This window comes from Typopeltis vanoorti, chromosome 24, assembly GCF_054136105.1.
Source record: "Typopeltis vanoorti isolate ZY-2024b chromosome 24, IOZ_Tvanoo_1.0, whole genome shotgun sequence".
NCBI classification, from domain to species: Eukaryota; Metazoa; Arthropoda; class Arachnida; order Uropygi; family Thelyphonidae; genus Typopeltis; species Typopeltis vanoorti.
Window position 1 is genome coordinate 17,563,055 of NC_143572.1, and position 16,539 is coordinate 17,579,593.

At 35.8% G+C, this 16,539-nt stretch overlaps 1 protein-coding gene across 4 annotated transcripts in view; it reads right to left on the reverse strand.

Annotated features, from left to right (window-relative positions):
• LOC150092959 (uncharacterized) overlaps positions 1 to 16,539 on the reverse strand; it is a 538,308-nt gene that overhangs the window by 455,492 nt on the left and 66,277 nt on the right. For all 4 annotated transcript variants that reach the window (XM_090413661.1, XM_090413660.1, XM_090413659.1 and 1 more), the window contains 2 exons: positions 11,410 to 11,638; positions 2,518 to 2,612 (listed from right to left, as the gene is read on the reverse strand). In XM_090413661.1, the coding sequence (XP_090269787.1) occupies positions 2,518 to 2,612; positions 11,410 to 11,638 (324 nt within the window). The remainder of the gene's footprint in view (positions 1 to 2,517; positions 2,613 to 11,409; positions 11,639 to 16,539) is intronic.

A 16,539-nucleotide genomic window follows, 5' to 3' on the forward strand; every position in this document is an offset into this window, starting at 1 on the left:
GAGTACAATCAGGTTTTGGGTGTGCCACTTCAGAAACAGCACACCATTTTCTGAAACTATGATATAATACAAAGACTAGAAATATGGAACTATGTATTTGGTACTTTCAGTAGCAGTAATCTGAGCACAAGTTAATACAGTCAGGCATTCTCCTGAATGCAAAGGATTATAACATCTCTTAACCGAGATAACTGATGGCTTGCAATTATCAGTGTTTCTTTTCTTCAACTCTATCATGTTCTTTACATCCATATTCTAGGGGCTCACGGCCATTGTATTATCATCATATGAAATAAATAAAATCCATATTCTGGCAGACATTAAAACATGTAGTTAAACATGAATCAATAAAAATGTTTAATTCCATGACTTTGGAAAAGAAAAATCATGTAAGTTTGTTCCATATTGTTTGCATTTTCATTTCATTCAAAGAGCTGATAGTAATCTGATTTCTGAAAACATTATTACCAAGGATGAGAATGAGAGCTGGTGTTTTCAGTATGATCCTGAGACCAAAATATCAAGTGCAGAATGGCAAATTACCAAGCTCACCAAAACCAAAAATAGTTAGTTCAAGAAATGCCACACCAAAAATCATGTCAATTGTATTAGATTGCAAAGGGATAATGAATCAGGAATATGTTCCAAAAAGAAGAATCTTTACTAGCAACTACTGCTCAGAGGTATACTGAAATGTTTGTTAGCAAGAATCAAATGCATGCAGCCAGATATGAAATGTTTGCTTGGTGGCTTTGACATGACAATATGCTTTCTCACAAAGCAATCAATGTGCAGTTTCTAGTTCATAAGCAAGTTGCAATACTCAGCAGTCCTCCTTACTTCCTTGGCTTGGCTCCATACTTTTTTTTTGTTGTTGTTATTGTTGAAGGAGAAACAGAAAAGCCTATGATTTGATGGTGTTTCTGACAATTAATAGAATATGAAAGCAGTATTGAATACCACCACAGAAGATGAGTTTCCCAAGTCTTAAAGCTTGTATGACTGCTGGAGCAAATTATTTGATTTCTTCAGGATTATTTTGAGGAAGACAAGCAAGAAAATATTTTAAATAATTGTAATTCAACCTCATTACTTTTTACCCGAGTGCAAAACTCTTATACTTGGTTTTTCATCAAGCTACCTTTTTATACAGCCTGCAATTCTAAATACTGACTTGCAACTTAAATTTAATTTACATTTATCTGAATCTGCATAGGGGTCCACTGACATGAAGCAAAATTAAAACCAGAATATAGATGCGCTGTAATAGACATGGTATGAAGGTCAGCAATAACAAGATAAAGACAATGAAAATAGGCAGAAGCATTAAAAATGTCAACTGCATTGTGAATGGAGAACCTGTGGAACAAGTAAAACATTTCTGATACTTAGGCATGATGTTTAGTGAAGATGGTAAATTAAATATGGAAATAGGCAACAGACTCAACAAAGCTGGCATGGTAGGAAGTCAACGGAATAAATTCATATGGAATAAGAGAGAAATTAGTCAGAACACTAAATTAGCTGTATACAAGGTATACAAGACAGTGTTCAAACCAGTTTTAACTTATGGATCTGAGAGCTGGGTCAGAAGTAAAACACTTGACCAAAGACTAGAGACCGCAGATACAAGAGTCCTGAGAAAGATTATAGGCATGAACAGATGGCATCAATGGCAATATCATATTAAAAATGAGGATATTAGGAAAGAACTTGACATTGTCAGCATCCAGGAATGCGTTAGCAGAGCTAATCTCAGGTGGCATGGTCACTTAAATAGAATGGGCAATGAAAGATTAGCAAAACAAGTGTTCTCTACCAGGTTGGTAGCAAAACGACCCAGAGGAAGACCAAGATATAGATGGATTGATACAGTACAAAGTGCCTTAGACGATAAAAATATAAGATCTGATAATGTTGGAGTCTTGACAAGTAACAGACTGATTTGGAGGAAAATTGTAGATAGGAAGTTAGTAATGATGTAAATTTTTCATGTAGTACTGTCATATCCTGTACACCCCTTGAGTGTACATGGCAGGAATTTGATGATAATAGATTTTCCCATAATGCTTTATTCGTATACTTTTTTTTTTAATCTATGTAACTCATCACCCATTCATTTAAGACTGTGGGGGAGGGGGCCTTGTAACACTCAAGAAAACACCTTAAGTGACATGTGCTGAAATGAAATAGGCATCAAATATTGAACAACAATGTAGGCTTTATATAAACACATTAGTGTATTCATAAATTTTAAACTTCAAACTACTTGAAGAAAAGTATTTCAAATGAAAAAGTGCTTTCTTTCTATATATATATATCTTTCTATTGTGAGCCTCATTTTTATTTTTATATATATTTTTTCCTAGCCATGCTGTATAACAGTTGTATTATAACAGTCAGTTATTTGCAGATGCATTACAGTTTTTGGAGCCGCAGAAAAATAAATAAATAATGAAATCATACAAAAATATCATTTTTACAGTTAATGAGAATGCATACTATATTTATTCTTACCTTCAGATTTAGAACCTTCTGCATCTCCCCCCCGTTCTTCCAGATCAGAAGATATGTCCATTTCTTCTGATATCTCCAAAAACAATGATACCTTGCTAAATACAATAAAGCAGTTGTTATTTACTATCAAATAGATAAGTACAGCAATCTAAAATATCAGAAACATTACACTTCAAGAAGAGCATTATTTATCTATAAAATAAACGAGTGACTCACATGAATTAATTTGTTAATGAACAAAAAATGCCTAAGCCTTGACATGTGCAGCAAGAAAAAGTGACAGCTAAAGTATAAATCCTCCATAAAAGAATTTTTGTGGCATAAATTGGACTCAAATATATATATATATATACTAGGGGGAAAGAGTTCTTACCAACAACGTCTCTAAAAATCTTCATCATCACTCCAGAGATATTGACAGGTCAGTATTCGTGTGTGGAGGCTTAACTGCTATGAGGACATCATGTTGGAGGCTTAATGGATTTTTTACAACACTCAAAAAGGATTAAAACAGAATTTAATACTTCCTATATTTCGTCCTATTCACTAGGACATCTATGGGGATTACAAAAACAACTAATGTAACATGAACACAAATATCATACAATACTAAGCCCAACCATGTGGGCGACACTAAAGTCCTATCTAGGTGGAGCACCCTCTAAGGGCAGTAGTAGGTGGCTTGGAATGTAAGGTGGGACCTCTGGTGATGAGTGTTTCCCAAATCTTCGGAAGCTTAATGCAACCGTATTTATTAAGATTTGGTTGGTTTCTGAGAGCTGCTGCTGCTGCTTCTAAGAAAAGTCTCTCTTTCTTGAATTTGCTGTGGTAGAGCATGGTGGTTTTCTTCCATGAAAAGGACTTTAGTGTCACCCATGTGGTTGGGCTTAGTATCGTATGATATTTGTGTGCATGTTACATTAGTTGTTTTTCTAATCCCCGTAGATGTCCTAGTGACTAGGACGAAATATAGTAGGTATTAAATTCTATTTTAATCCTTTTTGAGTGTTGTAAAAAATCCATTAAGCCTCCAACATGATGGCAGGTCAGTAGTCAGACATACTTGGATTTTGCACCATTCTTGTACAACAGAACTATCATATACTCTTTCCATTCCTGTAGTACCTTTCCTGAATTGAGACAAGTTATGCAAACATGTCGAGAATCTAGTCAATTCAGCTGAACATTTCACATTAACATGTTGTGCTAATATCCCTTCTGTCCATATTAACCATGTTACATACACTGGATGATATCTTAGCAAAGTGAGCACTCATTATTTTAACAATCTCATCAGCTTCTGACACAAGGGTACCAACTGCATTCAGTAAAGTTATTCTTCCATATTCATTCTTTCTTTAACTCACAGTATAATAATAAAATTCTTTTGGATTGCCTTTAGCCTGCATAGCCAATTTCTTTTCATACTCTGATTTAGCTTCCAGACAATTCTCATTACTTTTCTGACATGCACTTTATATATTTCATAACTTCTCTCACTCTCATGATATTCCTTCCAAATGATGTTCTTATATACATCCTTGTTAAGATCTCTATCTTAATAAGGATGCACATCCATTTCACTCCCACCATATTTGATTTTTTTGAACTCTGGGACACATTCAGGTAATGCCTCATTTAAGCACCTTTTCAAATGTCCCCCATGCATTGATGATAGTAAAATGAATAGTAAAAGAAAAGTAATAGAAAGACTTGGGTAGGACCATAGAAGATAAATATCATGAAAGTGCAAAAATGCACTACTGGCTACTGGAAAACAAAAACTTAGAAATATAGGATGCTGTTCTTGTTGTTTAGAATTATGGCTTAAACAATGAAAGCTATGAGGAAAATGGATTATGTTTGTCAATTGCACATGTTCTTTAAGCTGGTTTTGTGGGATGAAGAACCTGAGGTTTCAGAAAGAAAAACTGTTACATCTGTATGAGACCAATTAACTCACCTTCAGTCCATTAATTTCACATGTCTCTATTAGTTTCAAATATATTTTTGTACACTTCTTTGGGAAAGTTTGTTAGACATCTTTACTTTATCAAAGCTGAAATAGAACCAACAGTTTAAAACTCAACTGAAAATGAAACTAGTAAGCAGTGTTAAGCTAATGAAGTTCATGGTCATCATCATCAAATTACTGATATGTACTCTCAGGTGGTATGTGTGCAGAATACTATACTAGTACCACAAATACCAATAGTATCAATTAATCTATTATCTAACACGAACTCCAATATTGTCAGATCTAATATTTCAGTTTTCTACTTTTTACTAAAAATCTTCCTAGATCTTGGTCTTCCTCTGGTATTTTTCCTGCAATCCAGGACTCAAACACCTAAAACAGATGCTTGAGTCCAGGATTGCAGGAAAAACTTTCTAATCTTTCTTCACCTATTCTGTTTAAGTGACCATACCCCTGAAATTAGCTATGCTCACACATTCCTAAATAATGACAAGTTCCTTCTTCTATTTTCATTTTTAATATGATTAAAATATGATTCCACTACTAGTGATACCATCTATTCATTTCCCTCATTTATCTCAGAACTCTCTGGTTTCCCAGTTTTTGATCAAATGTTTATTTGTCTTATACAGCAAAATTACTGTGACTAATTTCACTCTTATTCATTATAAATATATTTAAGTCAACATTCTATCATACTAACTTAGCTAATTCGGTTGTCAAATTCCATAATTAATTTTAATCTTCACTAAAACTGTTCCTAAATAACATGTTTTACTTGTTCTACAGATTTCCTTTTCAGGATATGCTTTTATTTTGTCTTTATGTTGCTGATTTTTACACCAAACTTGTTACAATGGTTATTCAATTTAGTTAAGGAATCCTGCAAATTTATACTATTTTTTTTAAGAGTATAACAACATCTGCATAAAGTGAAAAGTGGACTTGAAAAATCTGCAATTTTGATATTAGGCCTAAAACTACTTTTCTTCATAATGTGATCCATACAGATGAAGAACAGTGGAAATAATGCATATTCTTGGTATCTGATTTTATATCCAACAACTTTCTAAAGAAAGCTGTTGGATATAAAATTTGAGTTGTAAGTTTAGAATTGCATGCAATTCTAAACTTACAACTCAAACACAGGCTATGTACTGCTTGATATATATTCAGTTTACAGTTTGTAGCATTATGAACAATTTACTCTTGACATCATGCCAAGTTATTTTCCAGATCTATAAAACTTATTATTATTATTATTATTTTGTGACACCTCCAAGGAGTCCGAAGATTCATCGAGGGAGGACAGCTACTCTACAACTCTTCGTCTCCATCAACTACACCGAACCTCTACTACCATCATCATCTACATTGACTGACCAACACCACTAGTATTTTTTTGTCTGTGAATTGTATGTGTTCTGAAAGCCTGATTTGACTGTTATGCAAGATGAAAAACCCAAGTTTCCAGGAGAAAATAACTCTGCTATTGCCTAACTTATATTCCCATGATTTCCCTAACTATTTGTCTTAAAGTGAAAATCTGATCCTGAGAACATCTACTTGGACTACACCTGTAATGTGTATTCCCAAGATTCCCTTCCACAATTTTCCATAGCCTATTCTCCAGTAAAATTTATGTAAGTATGCATAAATAAATTTTACCTGGAGCACTTAATAGGGAAATTCCTCTGTAATTCCCACCTTTAGTTTTATTTCTCTTATAATAAAATATACGCTATAAGAGCTCTAGTCTAATCATTTGAAATTCAACCTTCAGAATTATTATTATTATACAGGCACCTCCATGGAGTCCGGAGACTCATCGCAGGAGACCCAATCTATCCACACAATCTATCATACCTCTACTTGAGCCCATTAACAGAAAAAGCACTCACAACTGACTCTTGCAACCCATTCCACTCATTCACCACTCTCCAAGCAAAAAATCTAGTCCTCACACTGACCACACCTTTATTCAACTTCCAGGGATGACTCCTTGTTCTGTCTCTCTGGCGAATTGCTTAAACATTTCCGCTGCATCTATCCTAAAAATGCTTTAAGCAACTTAAATGTTTCTATCATATCCAATCTTTTTTGCTTATCAACCAACTTCTGCAATCCACAGGCCACTCACCATCTTGGTCACTCACTCTGAATCCTCTGCACCATTTCCTCATCCCCAAGAAACCCAGGGGACTAGACTTGAGCACAGTAATCCAGATGTGGGCGTATCAAGGTCTTATAAAGAGGAATAACAACTTCCTTATCTTTACTTGTTAATGTGTTCTTCAAAAGCCAAGTAATTTTATGCTAGCAACCTTAGCAATATGTCCTCTAAACTTTAACTCTGTCTACCACCACTCCTAAATCTCTAGCTTCATCTATTTCCTGGGTACAGTGCCATCAACGTGATACACAGCTTGTAATCTATTTATCCCAAAATGGATAACTTTACATTTCTCAACATTAAACTGACACCCATTAACTTTTGCCCATACTGGCAGCCAGTTTAAATCTTCCTGCAAGCTCTCCACTTTGCCTTGATTAACTATTATTCTACCTAATTTCACATCATCAGCAAACAACTGAATATTTCCTTTCAGGTCATTTTCCCATATCATTTATGTACAAATTAAACAGCAATGGAACCAGCACTGAACCTTGTGGCACAACACTAGTCACCTGTTTTCAGCTTGATTCTGTCGCTCCATATACCACTTTTTGATATCTGTCCAGCAGCCATCTTCTTATACACTTAACCAGTGTTTGTTCTAATTTGTAATAGTGTTCCATTTGGTATTCTGTCAAATGCCTTTGCAAAATCCAGCAAAATCATCTTATAGCCATTTCATTTATCCAATTCAGCTGTTACTCTATAATAAAAAGTTAGTCAATTACTAAGGCATGACCGACCCTTCACAAAGCCATGTTGACCCTCACACAGAATCATATTTTTATCTACCCATTCTTGAATTCTCTTTTTCACCAATTTTTCTAGTACTTTTACCACCACGCCTGAGATACTGATTGTTCTTAAATTAAACAGCTCAGCCAAAGGCATTTCCAGTTCCCTTGCACATTCTTGCAAAACCCTAGCTGATATCCCATCTAATTCCACAGCTGTATTTACAGTGAGATTCTGCAATATCCTAAGAACTTCCAATTCATCCATCTCTGTTCTGACATTAGTGTCTGTCACATAGGTTAAAGCAGTAACCTCACTAGGAAGATTTTACTGAGTGACCACTTGCAAAGTGGTCACTCAGTAACTCAACTATTTTATCTGTTTCTGTATCCTCGTGACCATCATCACTCATTACGGTTAATCTTCCACAGTGATTCTTCTCTTACTTGCCACATAACGAAATAACTCTTTGGGATTTCCTTTGGTCTGTTCGGCTAAATTCTTCTCATAATCTATTTTGCCTTCCTTGCCTGCTGGTCATCTTTCTTGCCTAAACCTTGTACTGTTCATGAGTTGGATAGTCACCTCTCTCTCTTTATATACCCTCCACAGCATTTTCTTCTGCAGCTCATGTTTAATGATATTACTCATCCATCTAACTCCTACCTAATTAACCTTCCTTACCTTAGGTACACAATTTAATACTGCTTCCTCTAGAAGACTCTTAAATATATCCCATGAACTTCTAACATCCTTACCCTGCAGCGTTTTATGCTAATGGTATAGATTTAAGCTTTTTCCTAAGCATGTCATAATCACCTGCCTTGTAGTTCCACAAATATCCCTTCTTGATAGAATATTCCTCATGTTTTACAATCTTCTTGAAAGTGAAAGTTTTACAATCTTCTTGAAACTTGAAAGTGATCATGTGGTCACCAATTGGAGGCAATGTTGTCACTTGGTTTTGGATAGCTCTTCTGATCCTATGACTAGGTCCAATACTCTCCCCACCCCTAGTTCCTCAGTAGGTGTATAAATTCTATTTCCTTTCTGCCATGTGATCTTCCTTCCTTCCAGTCTATATCTCCATAGTTGAAGTCCCCCATAATAATCACTCGACCTGTACTCATTGTACTAATTTGGCAATGCATGTCTTCCAGATCACCTGTAGAACTCCCTGGCCTATAGTAACAACCAACTGCATATTTTGTCTTACTGGTCTTAATCTCACACCAGATTGCTTCAAATGAACAGCCAATTTTGGTTGCAATTCATCTATCATTAGCAGTATATCTTCCCTGAAAATACTAAATCCTTCACATTCTATCCCTGTAACTACATCATCTGCTGTTAGCCAAGTCTCACTAATGCCTATAACTTTTGGAGAGGTTGCACTAACCAATGCCAAAAATTCCTCCCTCTTGTTCCTGATAATTTTGGTATTAGTACATAGAAATGGCACCATTCTTTATTCCCCCACCTGCCTTTACTTTCTGAATTGACTACCCTATTCAATATTTTTGCTTGAGAGACGAGATTCCTCACTCGGTTATTCTTACACTCACTCGCTTCACAAGTGCCTTCACACAAACTCACTTCCACCCGAATTGCTTAAGTTTCCCTGAATTTGCACATTAGCATGTTCGGTGAACAAAGCTCTCTCCAGACACCCAACACCATTCAGATGCAGTCCATTGGCATTATACAAATCCTTCTTTCCATCAAACAGAGACCACAGATCCACAAATTCTACATATAGACTCATTGGTTATCAATGCCCTCCTCTTCAGCTCACCTCTATCATAGCATGGTAGGAGACTTACAATCTTCACCTTCTTGCTCTTTAGTTTTGCCTCAACTCCTTTAAATCCTCCCTCATTGAATACTTCTTGCCTCACAAATCACTGATACCCCCCCAAGACAATCATTTCCTTCAACTTACCTTTTTTTGCATCTGGATGGTGTGGCTAATGTCGTGAATTTTTGCTCCTGGAAAACAAGATTTTGTCATACTTTCATTAAGTACTCCCCTGATTATTGAGTCTCCATACATAATTTTCTCCTTAACTTGTTTTTCTTGTTTGTTTGTTTGGTCGGTGTTTATTATTCTTTCAGATCACCTGCTTCTTTCTTTTTTCAGCCCTGCTTAACTCTTGCTGCTTCTGCAGTTTTTCAATTTCATGCTTTGTCCTATGAAGGATAACATTCAAGCAAGCTATTTCTTTATTGATATCCATTTCATTCTCCTCTATTTCCATGGCCACAAGTTCGACATTATTAACATAATTTTCCATCTTATCATTGGTATTTGTTGTGTTCTCATCACCTAAATCATCTCATCAGCCATCTAATTACTGCTGGAACTGAACTCACCTCAATCCATGAGGTCATTCTATACATTTCCAAGGCTTTTGATCAGGTCTGGAACAAAAACCTGCTTATAATCTTATGGTCTATTATCCATTCAAGTGGAATGACAATTTCCTCTCTGGTTGTTACTGCAATGTCATAGTTGATGGCTTGGCTTCCTTTCTTCAGATTTCTCAATGAATGCAAGAGTATTCCATGAGATTTGTACCTTCACCTTTTGCTCTTTCTTCTATCCATAAATTACCATCTATCACTAATCTCATATCCTAACAGTTTTGCTGATGACAGTACATTCATCTCTTATTCAACAAACTTTGCAGTGCTGTGCCCATATTCCCTGGTTGCAACTTCAGTGGAATAAGAATAACCTTGTCGATTTCAATGCCACCAAAACACAATCAAATCTTACTTCATGCAAGAAAGAACCACATTTCAATTCCCCTTGACTTTGATAATAGCTAGATCTCTATGCAAGATCTTATATATCTCTACTGTCATCAAGATGACATTATTTCTCAATCTGTACAAATCCATAAATCTCAAATCTGCCTTGCCTTAGAACACCGTTCTCATATAATTGGTGGTGCACCAAAAACTGCTATAAAAATACTTGGTGTCAAAAAAAAAAGGGGGGGGGGCAATTCAGTTACCTGTCAAAGATGCACTGTTTCTGCTTTGTACCTCCTCTACAGATATTTTCATGAGTGCTGTTCTGTCAAACTAGCTTTCACCATTCCACCACTTATCTTTAAACCCATAAACACAACTGCAGTTGCTGGTCAACATTCATTTAATGCCCAACTTCAAACATACTGAACAAACTTCTCAGGAACAGTCTCCCTTAAGAACTACAAGCTTCAGTTATTAAAAAATCATATCAGCAGATTCTATCTTTCTTCTTGACCACTTGAGCATTAATATGCTATTGGTTTTGCAACCTCTTGTGTGTGGAATTGATATATTTAAACACAACCTTTCATTCTTAATAGTGAACTTATAAGATACAAAATGTCTAATTAGACATCAACGCCTGGATACTAAAGAATTTTCTCAGTACTTTTTTTCTTAAGAGTTCTGAGAAAAATCAGGGAAATGAAAAGATACAATCACAGAACTATATTAAAAATAAAGATATTACAAACAGATAAAAAGTATTAGAAAATAACTGCCATTATAAATATTTGAGGATATGCAAATTAAGATGGAATGATCACTTAACAGAATGGAAAACAAAAAATTAGCAATACAGAAAGTGTGAAGTAACTTATAGGCAGAACATGATAAAGATGAACTGGTGCACTTAGAAAAATTTTAGCCCTTCATTTTACTCAGAATTCACTAATCTGCATGTAATTTACTTTTAACTGAAAATTTTTAAACATTGTTAAAAAAAATGTACATGAGCACAGAAGCGTAATTTAAAAAATGCATTATGATGAAGTATCTCAAAATTAAATATCGCAATGTAATTTCCAGGATGCATTTAGATTATAATTCATTTTGCATGTTCGTGGGATTTGCCAAAAAATGTTCAAATCATACATGTACTTCCACCTCCACAAACATGGCAAGAAGAGCTACCTTTGGATAACTGGAAACTTATTGTATATATCTTAGTACGCATAATACTTACTTTAAGCTGCTGCTGCTACTACTGGTTTCAGAAGTTGTAGTGGGAATAGTTACAATCTTTGGACTATCACTGCCTTCTACTGCATTAGAAAATTTGTTCACACTTCCTGATTTATCTTGACTGTTAACTCTTTGTTCAGAACTGTTTTCTGAGATATCTACAGTGCCAGAATATTCTTCAACTTTTGTCTTATTCCATTCTTCATGATTAACTGACTTGACTGTTGATTCTTAAATAGAAATATTGAAGTAATTAATATAAAAAAACAATTAAAACATCTTGTAAAACAAAAAAAAAGTAATACAGAAAAAACTGCAGAAGACATAATTTAGCCATGACATTTTTATTTTTTTTTCAATATATATATATATATATATATACATACATACTGAACTTTGACACCCTCCCCCTTCAGTACATGTGCTATGAGATATGCCATTCAACTGCTTGCACATTAATAGAACACATGTAGAGTCTACGCTATGGTGTTGAAGCTGGGAAAAAAGATGTTTATTGTTGAGCATTATTTTTGTTCATATGAAGTAGGTAGAGCAAATGGTCCAAGCCTACAACATGATTGTGAGTCGTTGTTTGTTCATCATGTTTGTAAGCGTGCCTTAAGCAATAGTGTCATCATTGCCTTAATCGAGAGGTTCTGACATACCAGGAGTGTTGTACTGCAATGCAAAGGGCATTCAGGGAGACCACGAACTGTTAACACAAATGAGAATCACAGGTGTGTGTGTGTGTGCTGGAGCAAGTGTTATAGTCTACAAAATGCAGTCAATGCTGAACAGCAGTAAAACTTGGAATACTGAGGTGAACACTACAGAGAATCCTTAAGGAGCTGGGTGTCTTTTCATATATAATTAATGTGGGTCAGTGTTTAACAGCAACAGATTATGCTGCATGGGGGAATACTGTGCAAGAATGCTCTCCAATGTCTATGAAGATCCATCCTTTCAACATAATGTCTAGTTGTCAGACGAAGCTCATTTCCATCTAAGCAGTCATATAAACAGATGAACCTACAGGCTTCTTGGTTTCTCAAGACCAGCATTTTTCAAATAGAAACCTGTTCACAAAGAGAAGGTCATGTGCGGTTTCCAGCCATGGCATAATTAGGCCCTACTTCACTGAAGAAGGTGGTGTAACCATGACCTTGAATACTGAATGCTACATCGAGAATTTGTTGGTTCTGTTCACTGAGGATTTGGATAGGATGTGTCATGCAAAAAACATTCCATTTCATGCACAGGTATTCCAACAGGACAGAGCAACCTATCACACATCACATGGTTCTAGAGCCTATTTACCAGAACACTTACCCAGGAGGCTCATTTCAAGGTTCACAGAATTCATGTTCTCTTGATCTCACATCACTTGATGCCTTCATTTGGAGTATGTTGAAGGAATGGGTATTCAACCATTACTCACCTTTAAACCTAGATGAACTAACCTGGACTTACAGTGACCTTTCACAGAAGAAACTTATAACCCAGTTGTGAAATAATAAAAGGTAGACTGTAAGATGGTATTTTGATGAGAAGGTCTCTAGGTAAGCTCCAATCAAATACGCTTGGAAACATCAAGCACAAAATTAGCCAGCCTGGTTGACTGAATGGCTAGCATATCTGCTCTCCAGCCAAAAGGGTGCAGATTCAAATCCTACCATGGGCATGGATGTTTGTAATTGTCTGTGAAAATACCAGTGGTGGTAGATGGCATTGTAGTTGGTAGAGACAGAGCTTAGAGTAGGTGCCCTCTCTCGATGAATCTTTGGACTCCCTGGAGGTGTCACATAAATAATAATAATAATATAAGTTTCCTTCAAACCTTGCCATCGCTTATACAAAAACTATGTGATGATGGCTGATGCCACTTTCATTCTGCTGCAGATCAAGGGTGGCAAAATCCATACTGCTGTTCACAAATTACTTGGTGTCTTCAAATGGTGAAAATATTAGCAGTTAATAAATTTATCCATGATTTTTTAGAGTGCCAAAAAAAGCAGTGGTACAACAATTTGAAGGCCAAACTTTTATCATAATTTTTATGGAATGGGCTCAATATAGGGAACACTTTAAATGCTAGGGGAGAGATGTAGAATGAGTAGAAAAGATTAAAAAGATTGCATAAGATTGGCATTAATTCGGAAGCACAAGTTTTAAATACAACTGGACAGATACCATCAAAGCAGCCCAGAAGACATCCAAACTATTCAAGGGTTCAGATTTCTTTCTGACATACACAGTAAGCAGGGAGAACTGTTGTTTTTTAGTCACCTATGCTATGCTATGCAGGAATTGGAAGAGAAGAATAATCTTAGATCTGCTTTATTTTGGAGTGATGGTAAGAGCATGGAATGATAGAAGTAATCATGCAAAGTGAGGTAATCGCACACAGTAATCATGCAAAGTAAGTAAAACTCATGCTTCCTAGAAGGCACAATACCGTCTGAACAGGATTCAAGTTTTTTGCATTTAGCATTACAAAATTAGATTTGATTATTGCTTTCTTTACAGCTTGCTTCTGGGTTTGTTAAATATAAATCCAGTGTTTAACTATCAATTTTTAGGGAAACATAATGTAAACTGTTATATTAATTAAAAAACTTTTATTAATACTTCCTATGTTTCGGTAATGTTACATTACCATCTTCAGAGAACATAAAATTAATGATATGTGCACGCAGGCACTAACACTGAACAAATATGGCTGAAGTCGGTCCTAGAGTCCTAAAAGGTGCCACCTAGCGGGCTAAATTGGGTAGTAGGCTTGGCTGTTAGGCTGATGTTCTAAGAAGGCAAGCTCCCATATTTGGGGACAGTCTCGTGCATCCAAATTTGTTGAGATTTGGAGAGTTTTAGAGCTGAGGCTGATTCCAGGAATAGTCTCTCGTATTTATACTTGCTGTGGTGAAGTAGCTTTCTTCCAGTGTATTTTGTGGCGGGTGTTTAAAGCATGGTCAGCAAGTCCAAAGTGGCTGTATTGGTGGAAATGGATATAATCCTTATATCCATTTATTATAATCCTTATATTCAGATATCCTGATATTAGCTGTCCTGCCTGTTTGGCTGTAGTAAGACCATTTGCAACTACAAGGAACCTGTATATTTCAGGTAGGTCTAGAGCAGCGCTTCCAAAACTGTGTGCTGTGGCCCTCTTGGGGGCCGCAAGTTTTGTTGAGGGGGGCTGTGAAATAATGAAAACAAATTTAAAATGTTTTAACACTTACCATATATTATCGCGTATAATGCGATCCACGTATAACGAGAACTAGAAATTTTGTTTGAAAACTAGCCCTAAAATGCCATGTCATGTATAATGCGATCTGTTAATCTTGTTCCATAACATTATAAATAATACAATATGAATTAACGAAAGAAATATTTATTTTAAAACAAAATGTCAAAATCCTTTAAATTCTTCTTCATCTTTTAATTCATCAAACATTTCATTTATAAATTCATCTGTAGGGATTGCATCATCAGTGTAGCAGTTGTCGTCATCGTCTTCATGCTGCATTTCGTATATGATGTGATCTCCGGATCCATCCAATGAATTACTTATTCCACATTTAAGAAATGAGTGTTGAATCATTTCCGATGGTATCGAATCCTATGCTTCTTTAACCCAGCTGGTGACTAGGGTCATCTTTGTCACCCTTTGTCATCTTCATCAAACCAAGATGACATCCATTCTCTCCATTTTTCACGTAAGTGATCTTTAAACGGCTTATTCAAGCTGACATCAAGCGGCTGCAAAACAGAAGTTAGACCACCCGGTATGACTGCTAGGTCTGTACGTAGTTCACGTGCTTTCTCTTTGCTTGCCGCCGTTAAATGCGCCCGGAACATATCCCAGACGGCATGCTTTGTTGACGTAACAAGCTACCTGGACGTATGTTCCATACTTGATCCAGCCACAATTGTACACCTTCTTCATCCATCCAACCTTTCTGATTCGAGCGAACAATTACACCTAGTGGAAATTTCATATGCTTCGGAATTTTCTACTTTTTAAATATCACTGTCGACTTTAATTTGGTTCCGTCTGCCATGCATGCGAGAACAACAGTAAAATGCGTTTTTTCATGTCCCGTTGTTTTTATGAAGACATCCTTTTCACCAACTGAGTTTAGTGTTCGATACCAAGGCATATCAAAGTACATGGGCGCGTCTCATCCATATTGCCAATTTGGGAAAGTTCATATCCGTGACACTTCCGTAATTTTATGATAAATTTATGGAAGGACTGCACTTTTTCTTCAAACTGCTTTGGTAACTTCTGTGCAATTTTTGTTCAGTGTCGTAATGTTAATGCTTTGCGTTCCATAAATCTGTTGCACCACCCAGGCGAAGCAAGAAAAGATGAAATACCTGGTGTGTCCTTGAATTTACCATTCTTGAGTTGTAGAGATCAATAACGAATTGCATTTCTTGTTACTATAATGCCATCTTGTCGTTACGTCAAAATCCATTCATTTAGCTCTTCGAGTTCTGGAAAGGATGCTACATCTCCACAACGGTCACGTTTCGTTGTGGGGATTTTTTTAAGACTGTCTTTTTGCTTACACCAAAGTCTAATATTACTCTCTGCTACACCAAATTCTCTCATAGCAACACTGTTATTATGTTCTTCTGCAAACTGCATGACACGCAATTTAAATCCAGCTTCAAAAGATGAACGTTTATGTTTCTGTTGGCTCATTTTCAGCTAGGTTTGTTTAACGAATAATATTTAAAATGAACTGTGGTTAAACCGATATACCTAACTGTGCTCTATTATTCGGTGACCGAGCACACATAGTATCTGCACATAAAGCCAGTAATGCAAGTAGCTTTATGTGCAGATACGATGCATGCTCAGTCGCCGAATGCGAGTGGGTCAAGTAGATTTGGTTGCATAGGCATTAGGTAGTATATATATTGTGTGTGCAAGTCTAATAAGATGTTGTATTTTTTAGAATCCGCATATAATGCGAACCCCTAACTTTAAGTAGTATTTTTTACCATAAATTTTTCGCATTATACGCGATAATATACGGTAGTTTTTTTTTAATCTTAAAAGAAACGTATTTAATTTTTATAATTTTTTTTTTTTGTTATATTTTATATTTTAATGGAA